General features: G+C 41.0%; 1 protein-coding gene across 1 annotated transcript; it reads left to right on the top strand.

Moving 5' to 3' along the window:
- The first annotated feature begins 7644 nt into the window (after positions 1–7644).
- LOC118369274 (cannabinoid receptor type 1A-like) lies at positions 7645–10627 on the top strand. The gene has a single exon (XM_035753735.2). The coding sequence runs from the start codon at positions 7652–7654 to the stop codon at positions 9098–9100; it is 1449 nt and encodes a 482-aa protein (XP_035609628.1). The 5' UTR covers positions 7645–7651; the 3' UTR covers positions 9101–10627.
- The last annotated feature ends 90 nt before the right edge of the window (positions 10628–10717 follow it).

The following is a 10717-nucleotide window of genomic DNA, read 5'->3' as shown; positions in this document are numbered from 1 at the left end:
TTTACCCATTTGCTTACATTTGGCCAAAATGATTGGGAAGATGAAAACACTCAGGTGAAACATAACTCACAACGTGGACCCTGCATAGGACCACACATCACCATTCAAAAACTGTACCTGTCTCCGTCACCTCTTAGCCCATGGAGATCATGTCGGTTTGGTGTGCACAGAGATTTATTGTAATGTGAGACCACAAAATGAATTATACATTTTCTGCTGTGGGCTTTTTATATTGCGTATGGAAGCCCAAAGTCCCCTGGCGACCTTATCACCACAACACACGGTCTATGTAGAGATAGGCCTCATTTCTTCCTTTTGTCCCCTAGCCTCCCACAAACAGCCTGCAACTGGAACCATTAGCCTACTAGCTGAACATAGCTGTTTTCATGACAATAATCATCAATCATCTTTGTTTGCGCTGCCTGTTTCCCAATTGCCTTACAAAGAATACGAGCCAGACACAAATATGATAGCTATGATATACACAGAATGGGCGTCAAAGGCAAACTTGAGGACAAAAAAAATGCCTACGGACTGAAAAAGTCCTTAGGCATTCATATTCCGAGGACTATGAGGACAATTGCAGTGCCTTCAGAAAGTATTCATACCCCTTGACTTATTCCACATTTTGTTGTGTTATAGCCTGAAATCAAAATATATTTTTTTTCTCATCAGTCTACACACAATACCCCATAATGAAATTCAGAAATATCTTATTTATTTAAGTATTCACACCCCTGAGTTAATACTTTGTAGAAGCACCTTTGGCAGCGATTACAGCTGTGAGTTTTTCTAGGTAAGCCTCTAAGAGTTTTCTACACCTGGATTGTGCAAAATTAGCCCATTATTCATTTTAAAATTATTCAAGGTCTGTGAAATTGGTTGTTGATCATTGGTAGATAGACAACCATTTTTAGATATTGCCATAGATTTTCATGTAGATTTAAGTCAAAACTGTAACTCGGCCACTCAGGAACATTCACTGTCTTCTTGGTAAACAACTCCAATGTAGATTTGGCCTCGTGTTTTAGGTTACTGTCCTGCTGCTGAAAGGTGCATTCATCTCCCAGTGTCTGGTTTTCCTCTAGGATTTTGCCTGTGCTTAGCTCCATTCCGTTTCTTTTTATCCTAAAAATAACTCCCTAGTCCTTGCCAAGCATAACCATAACATGATTCAGCCACCACTATGCTTGACAATCTGGAGAGTGGTAACCAGTGACGTTTTGTATTGGATTTGTCCCAAACATGAGACTTTGTATTCAGGACAAAAAGTGAATTGCTTTGCCACATTCTTTGCAGTAAACTTTAGCGCCTTTTTGCAAACAGGATGCATGTTTTGGAATATTTTTATTCTGAACAAGCTTCCTTCTTTTCACTCTGTCAATTAGGTTAGCATTGTGGAGTAACTACAATGTTGTTGATCCATCCTCAGTTTTCTCCTATCACAGCCAATGGGGGGGATCCATAATAAATACAGATACAAATACATTAAAAACGAACTGTTTTAAAGACACCATTGGACTCAACTTATTAAGCACATTTTCACTCCTTATTTAGGCTTGCCATAACAAAAGGAGGTTGAATACGTACTGACCCAAGACATTTCAGTTTTACATTTTTATTACATTTGTAAGAATGTTGAAAAACATAATTACACTTTGACATTATGGGGTATTGTCTGTAGGCCAGTGACAAAAAAAAACAAATTTCATCCATTTTTAATTCAGGCTGTAGCACAACAAAATGTGGAAAAAGTCAAGGGGTGTGTCATTACTGTTTGAACGCGACAGGGATGAAAGTAAGCCGGTCCGGTCCAGCAAAATAGTGAACCTATCACAATAATTAACACAAAATGCCAAGAAAAATGTAGGCTATTTATTATTTAACATTACCTCATATCAGCCAAATGAAAAATGGCATATGCTACAAATTGCATTGTGGTTCAAAGAGAAAACTGATATTATTCCAAGCAGAGATGAGTGGTCGAGACCGAGACGCAGGCAGACAACAATCGCAGAATGTCATTGCAATACACGTTTAATTATTTTTTAACAGATGTCTCTTTCCATTCATCAAATTGCAGGTACACAGTGCACTGTTTGAATGCTAGAATTATTTTGAGTGGACCAACATGCGCAGGTAGCCTACAGGAGCGCCTTTGGAGGTGATTGTTTGACAATTAGATGAAAACAGGATGACTGGTTTTGTTTATGCCACATTAAAAAGGTAATAGGCTACTAGGCCCACAGAGATCATATTACATTTATTTGAGTTCTATATGTAATTGTTTGATTACACCTAGGTTATAAAAAAAAGTTTGCGTGCCTGCTTGGGTGCCCCGTACCTGTAAGAAATTAAATCTACTTTCACCCCTGGCGTGTGGTGATGTGGGCTGGTGTTGCTGAAATGCCAGGGCAAAATTTTTGTAGAACTCAACATCCCTGGATGTCCCTTTGCATTATGGTGCTTTTCCTTGGTAATGACACTTCAAATGTATGGCCGTAATAGAGCTGGATGGAAAGACTAATGTTTTCTTTCATATTGTTTCATATGGCGGGAGAGACAGCATTTTCATCAATGCTATGTTACTCTGTTTTGTCTATGTCTCATAGGCTACATTTGTGAGGCAGAAAATACACGCAGAAACAAATTAATGCAGTCTTACAAATGCAGAGACATGGAACAGATGATACTTAAATGGGCCTGATAAAGTGTTATGAATACATTCTCATTGGCATTTAAATACAGTGTTGCTTTTGGACACAGTTTCTGTGACAGTCCAAGAGTAAGTGCTGAATTCCATCTTTGCTATATTGTAGGGGTCACATACACAATGAAAAGTGTCCGAACATTTTCCAAAATGCTGCATCTAAAAATAGTATGTTATTATCCTGAAAAGTTGTTTTTCATTTGGTGGAGGGGGTGTTTGGTGTCAGGGTTCACGGTGGAAGTAATTTTGCAGCTGAGCAACACAGAGGAACTACTTCAATCTTTACATATTATTTAATAATATTTATGGGCAGAAAAAGTGGTAAAAGGCACACACACACCACACAAATATTGCTAGCAAAAATAGCCAGCCTCACAAACCCTGTCACCCTCATAAACCCCCATAGACTTGTCTGTTCAAAGTTAGTCTCAAAACCCAACCCTAGGCAAAAGCAATGTGGTCTCAGGGCAATTTGTATTATTCTGTTGGTGGCGGATGTGTTGTTACCTACCCCTACCACCTGGGGGCGGCCCATCAGGAAGTTCAGGATCCAGTTGCAGAGGGAGGTGTTCAGTCCCAGAATCCTTATTGTTTATTGTTGAGCTTTGAAGGTACTATGGTGTTGAACACTGAGTGGTAGACAATGAATAGCATTCTCACATAGGTGTTCCTTTTGTCCAGGTGGGAAAGGGCAGTGTGGAGTGCAATAGAGATTGCATCATCTGTGGATCTGCAAATTGGAGTGGGTCTAGGGTTTCTGGGATAAGTCTAGGGTCTAGGGTTTCTGGGTTGTTCTGAGCCATGACCAGCCTTTCAAATCACTTCATGGCTACAGACGTGAGTGCTACAGGTCGGTAGTCATTTAGGCAGATTACCTTAGTGTTCTTGGGAACAGGGACTATGGTGGTCTGCTTGAAACATGTTGGTATTACGGACTCGGACAGGGAGTGGTTGAAAATGTCAGTGAAGACACTTGCCAGTTGATCAGCGCATGCTCGCATTACACGTCCTGGTAATCAGTCTGTCCCTGCGGCCTTGTGAATGTTGACCTGTTTAAAAGTCTTACATCAGCTGCGGAGAGCGTGATCACACAGTCATCCGGAATAGCTGGTGCTCTCATGCATGTTTCAGTGTTATTTGCCTCGAAGCGAGCATGGAAGTAGTTTAGCTCATCTGGTAGGCTCGTGTCACTGGGAAGCTCTCGGCTGTGCTTCCCTTTGTAGTCTGTAATATTTCACATTCCCTGCCAAATCTGACGAGCATCGGAGTCATGGTAGTACGATTCGAGCTTAGTCCTGTATTGACCCTTTTCCTGTTTGATGGTTCGTCGGAGGGCATAGCAGGATTTCTTATAGGCTTCCGGGTTAGAGTCCCACTCCATGAAAGCGACAGCTCTAGCCTTTAGCTCAGTGTGTGTGCTGCCTGTAATCCATGGCTTCTGGTTCTGGTTGTACGTACGGTCTATGTGGGGACGACGTCATCGATGCACTTATTGATGAAGCCAGTGACTGATGTGGTGTACTACTCAATGCCCTCGGAAGAATCCCGGAACATATTCCAGTCTGTGCTAGCAAAACAGTCCTGTACCTTAGCATCTGCTTAATCTTACCACTTTTTTATTGACTGGGTCACTGGTGCTTCCTGCTTAGATTTTTGCTTGTAAGCAGGAATCCGGAGGATAGAATTATGGTCAGATTTGCCAAATGGAGGGCGTCTCTGTGTGTGGAGTAAAGGTGGTCTAGAGTTTTTTTGCCTCTGGTTGCACTTTTAACATGCTGATAGAAATTTGGTAAAAAAGGATTTAAGTTTCCCTGCATTAAAGTCCCCGGCCACTAGGAGCGCCGCCTCTGGATGAGCGTTATCCTATTTGCTTATGGCGGAATACAGCTCTTTGAGTGTTGTCTTAGTGCCAGCATTGGTCTGTGGTGGTTTGTAGACAACTACGAAAAATACAGATGAAAACTCTGTTGGTAGATAGTAGGGTCTACAGCTTATCATGAGATTCTCCATCTCAGGCGAGCAAAACCTTGAGACTTCCTTAGATATCGTACACCAGCTGTTGTTCACAAATATACATAGTCCGCCCACCATTGTCTTACCAGACTCCGCTGTTCTATCCTGCCGATACAGCGTATAACCAGTCAGCTGTATGCTGATAATGTTGTCGTTCAGCCACTACTCCGTGAAGCATAAGGTATTGCAGTTTTTAAAGTCCCGGTGGTAGTTTCATCTTCCTCGTAGGTCTTTGATTTTATTTTCCAATGATTGCATGTTAGCTAGTAGAACGGAAGGCAGGGGGGGTTTATTCGCCTACGAAATTTATCGCCTATGAAATTCTCAGAAGGCAGCCTGTCCTCTTTTTCTCCGTATTCTCGTCACACAAATGACAGGGATCGGGCAGTATGTCTTTCACGTAGGGCTCGTCGGACTCGTTAAAGAAAAAAAAAGCTTCTGCCAGTTTGTCCAGAAGTTATTTTCAGTCATAAGAGATGGTAGCAGCAACATTATGTACAGAATAAGTTCAAAAATAAGTTAAACGCAGAAAGAAAAAAAACAAACATATTTGGTAAAGAGCATGTAAAACTTCAGCCATTTTCTCTGGCGCCATGATGTAATGTTAGGTTACATTTTGAAAGGAATAGTACAATATCATAGAATTTTTAGGATGTATAGTAACATACATATTGGATGATGTAATTTATCATATGCCTTCCGAGGGGGTATAGTATTATACGTCTTATATTGAGACCAGGTTGCTTGCTACGTCATAACAACAAAGGAGAATTACAGGGATAATTTTCGTTGGGGTTAGGGAAACAAAACGTATAAAGAAAAGGTATAAAGCCTGTGTTTACCACATACCTTACTTTTGGCGTTTATCCAAAAATACAACAAAAAAAACGTGAATTTCCCCTTAGGCTTTGCCCAACGAGCCGTGGCAGTTTGTGCCTACAAAAAGATGCCATTAGCCTACTATTGCTTTCTATTGAAACCAGACAGACCCTAGTCACTGTTGCCTATGGTTAGATTTTCGAGACTAGATCAGAGGCAGCCAAATATTCTGGTGCCACTCAGGTCATTTAAAGTTTTTGATTGAAGACATGTAACCATTTTTTTAAAATATTGTGCTGTGCTGTATTTTTATTTTACATTGTACTGATCGCAGTTTTTTTTTTATATTGTATTTGATTGTTATGTTACTGGGATCAGGGAACCCTTGCGAATGAGACCCTGGTCTCAATTGGTTTCCCCTGAATAAATAAAGAATAAATAATTAACTTCCTCAATGCGAAGTAATCCACAGACTGAATTCACATGATGGGCAGCTGACTCTAATAGCCCACTTACCAGAGACATATAGCCTATTATCTGCAGTTGTCCCACTACACACCCACAACCTCATTTTAACACCTCTGCAGCTCCTGATATTATATATTTTTCAACACACTGCTACATGTGGTTAAATATATCACACTTGGCTGGATATTTTTTATTTACCCACTCTTCCTTCCAGGCTATAGAACACATCATGCCTTTCTTCCGGTCACAATAAATGGCATACTCTACCATTAGTGATGGTTGCATACATACTAGAACACATCATACAGACATATTGCCCAAGAAAGGTGGATGTCATCATTTCATATAGGTTGAAGTGAGAATCTAAACACAATAGTAATAAAAAGTGGTTTGCCAAGTAAATGTTAGTGTTTTAACATTAATTACAACAATGGTACTCATGCTTTCGTTTTCCTAAACCACACTGGTCGATAATGGTTGGGTGGGTGATCAAAATGATGGAGTGTCTCATTATTGAGCGAGCGTGGATGTTGGGATGCGATGCGAGCGCACTATACTGGTCCAAGGCGTTGTGGCACCTCGGAGCACGTGACACAAAAGCGCACAAAGCGACCCCTTCCTTATAAATAATAATCCCATACCTCAGACAGACACATCGCTGTCTCTTGGCTTTACTAAACAATGATGCGAGGCTCATCATGACGAAAATTCGAATTAAAAACGACTTTTGATACACTTTGAAAAAGCAACTGTTGACATCAATAGGCTGCGATTCCTGAGAGTGGATATGTGGATACACTTTCTCTTGTCTTCATGTAATAAATTAAATCTGGCATATGGATCGACGCAAGTTATTTGTGCGAAGAATGTGAAGGTAAAAACACATTTTGTTTTAATAAAATCAAATGTTGCATTAATGAATAGTCAAAAATGTGTTACTTCATTGATTTCGCTATAACCTTATGATAGTGTATATTCTTATGTGAGTCTAATTACTTGCCTGCAGCGTCTCTACAACCCTACTTATTGTTGGTCTTTCTTATTCGTTCATGAGTGGGACAAGGGGCATCGTCACATTGTTGTATATTCTATATCACAACCAGTAAATGGTTTGCTTATCTATAAACATCTGCAATTTTTTTAAACAAATGTACAGATATATTAATTATCAAATGGAAGGGTTATGTACTGTTTATCTATGAGAGCAAAACATAGTCATGTACAGTTCTATAGATTGATTCAACAAATCAATCTTGTCTTGAGAGAATATAACTACCTTGATGCATAATTAATTGAATCATAATTTTGAAACGTAATTACCCCTTAATTGAAAGGAAAGATTGACCTACATAGGCTACTTAATGCAATGTGTTTATCCTGGGGGCAGCACAGAAGGTTAGATATGGGTCTCATTAATTTGTCATCGACTGTTAATTCTCTCACTATTGTCTGAGACGCATCTGCTGGAGAGTCAGCTGGCTGATACAGCAGGGATGTCAATGTCACCCAGCAACCTACCCACATCACCCACAGTTAAATACATACACGTTTGCCATCCCCCGAGTCACAATTAAACAAAATAATAAAAAGTATTGATCATTTCTAAATTGTCTGGAACTTTTTTCTCTAGATACTCATCTTATGTTACATAATTTACCTTCCAACTGGACAGCCATGAAGTCTGCTCTGGATGGAATAGCTGACACCACTTTCCGAACAATAACTAATGGTTTGCAATATCTTGGCTCCAACGATGTGAGCTACAGTGACCCATCCATAGAGTCTGGCTTTGCCAAGACTGGATTCCATTTACAGAAGGCTCACTCTGCCCCACTTAGAAACTACTTCCCTCGACTAGCTAGAGACGAGGAGCTCATCTTTAATGGCAACTCCATTTACCAGACCAACTTCTCTGATCTGGTTGGCAATGGGACCTTTGTGGACGGCGGGGATTCTATCCAATGCGGGGAGAACTCTGTGGACATGGAGTGCTTCATGATTCTGACCCCCAGCCAGCAGTTGGTAGTAGCGATCATGGCACTCACCCTGGGAACCTTCACAGTGCTGGAGAACCTTATCGTACTGTGTGTGATCCTCCACTCCAGCACCCTGCGCTGTCGGCCCTCCTACCACTTCATAGGAAGCCTGGCTGTGGCCGACCTTCTGGGCAGTGTCATATTTGTGTACAGTTTCTTGGACTTCCATGTGCTACACCGGAAGGACAGCCCCAATGTGTTTCTCTTTAAGCTTGGTGGGGTCATCGCCTCTTTCAGTGCCTCTGTGGGCAGTCTCTTTCTCACAGCCATAGACCGCTACATCTCCATCCACAGGCCCATGGCTTACAAGCGGATCGTCACCAAGACAAAGGCTGTCATCGCCTTCTGCATGATGTGGACTATCTCAATCGTCATCGCGGTGCTCCCCCTACTGGGCTGGAACTGTAAGCAACTGAACTCAGTGTGCTCTGACATTTTCCCACTCATCGACGTGAAGTACCTGATGTTCTGGATAGGGATGACCAGTGTGCTGCTGCTGTTTATCATCTATGCCTACATGTTCATCCTGTGGAAGGCCCACCACCACGCCGTGCGCATGATGAGCCGCCACTCCCAGAAGAGCATCATCGTCTATACAGCGCATGGCACCAAGGTACAGACAATTCGACCCGAGCAGGCCCGCATTGACATCCGCCTGGCCAAGACCTTAGTGCTGATTCTGGTGGTCCTCGTCATCTGCTGGGGCCCTGTGCTGGCCATCATGGTCTACGACCTGTTCTGGAAGATGAACAACTTTATCAAGACGGTTTTTGCCTTCTGCAGCATGCTCTGCCTGCTCAACTCCACTGTCAACCCCATCATCTACGCCCTGAGGAGTAAGGACCTGCGCCGGGCCTTTCTTAACATCTGTCAGACATGCAGGGGAACTTCTCAACTACTGGACAACAGTGCTGAGTCCGATTGCCACAGCAGGAACGTAAAAGGCACAGCCATAGCCTACAAATCCACGGCTAGCTGTGCAAACACCACTGTGAAATTGGCCAAAGTCACCCTTTTGGTCTCCCCCGAGACAACTGCGTCTACCATCATGTGACTGTGAAGGAATTATGCAGAGTAGTCACTACCCCAACTTGCACTGCACTGAAAGTTTGCTAAACATCAACTTCTAATTCAGCTATAGGATAAGAGAATGTGGCTTTATTTCAATCTTTCAGAGAATTCATTTTCATTGGGAAATAATGGCGATAATCATTGTTAAACTGCACAGTTGTGTATTTCGTGGCATGCTTTGACTGTATGGTTTGTCTCTATAAAGTGCTTGTAGGTGAAATTGGCTGCTCTTTATATTGTAAATTAGTACATTGTGATGGTTTGTAGTTCTTGTCATAAAGCATGTTGTATGAAACTGTTTTAATTTCCTTATTTTTTGAGTGATGCATAATTGAGGACCATGTTACAAAATACAAGAGTAGACCATGTACATCTTTTCAATGATTCACATTATTTAATTTTATGCAGAGACAGATGTCCCCCAAAGAAGAACCACAAAGACATGTAATGTTGTGCAGTATTAAATATGTTGTTTTCCCCCTCTCCATATGCATTAAGTGTTTTTCTATGAATACACAATTTATTTTTCAAATAAAAACATTCAGGAAAGCAGCTTGTGAACCACATACAGTATAATACACATGTATTATTATTTTTTTGCATCTCATGAGATTGAGGATGGCACTGCAATGGTACTGTGAAGAATAGACCTTATCTCATGAAACTACAGAGACAGAAACAATATAAAGTATTTATGTGCAGTTACTTATTCCAAACCAGCTAATTTAGTAATAAGCAATGTTTTCATCTGATCACAGCAATTGAAACACAATAGCCAGTGTGTTTTATTGCAGCTTTACTTACACCAAAAGCTTCCATCATCAACCAAAAACGGACAAAACAATGACAAATGAAAGAAAATCTGCAGAGGCCCTCTAAGTCAGTGAAGAACTAAAGGAATGTGAATTTTTAAGAGGTCCCTACTAGGATAAAATGTGCACATACTTCATTTACAATCAGAATCATTTATTTTCAAAATGATTAAACACCTTTGTGGTTTAGTTTCCAAGCCTCTGAATAAAGTCAAGTGTGCACAGTACTCACAAGGCAGGCACGATATAGTCTTATCGGGCTTTGGTTGTATATGTTTTTGTCAGTCTGGAGGAGAAAGAGGTGTAGGCAGTGGCACATGAGATAACGTGCCATGTTTTGTGAGGTACTGTACTGCCTCAAAAAGTAAGTTAAACCCAAGATAAAAATAAATATAAATTTAAAAAACTAACAGAAAAGGCGCAAAACCTAGAAGTGAAACAAGCAATTTCACATTACGGGCCCATGCATTTGCAGAGCAAAAGAGACAGGCAAAGACTAATGGAAATACACCGATCTTCAAGATTAAAGATAAAAGAATGTGTATGAATATGGCTACTAACTAATGTATACGGATAGCAGCGCAAAATATAATGCATTATGTAATTCCATAACCACACAAACGACCAACTTTTGTCTGCACTACAAAAGGTTAGTGCTATCCGGAATCCTTGAGACGTGCCTACCCTTATCTCACTCTTTGACCATTTTAAATTTCATAATCAATCGGCTAATGTCTGAGTTGGGACCTCCTATGGATTCCAGATTGCAGGGACCGCAGTCCAAATCA

This window comes from Oncorhynchus keta, chromosome 35 (genome assembly GCF_023373465.1).
Source record: "Oncorhynchus keta strain PuntledgeMale-10-30-2019 chromosome 35, Oket_V2, whole genome shotgun sequence".
In the NCBI taxonomy this organism is placed as follows: domain Eukaryota; kingdom Metazoa; phylum Chordata; class Actinopteri; order Salmoniformes; family Salmonidae; genus Oncorhynchus; species Oncorhynchus keta.
Note: the sequence above shows the minus strand (reverse complement) of the source record. Positions and strands in the feature narration are given on the sequence as shown.

What these genes read in the sequence shown, in the direction of transcription:
- LOC118369274 (XM_035753735.2), top strand. Translation starts at nt 7,652, where the DNA reads ATGTTACATAATTTACCTTCCAACTGGACAGCCATGAAGTCTGCTCTG.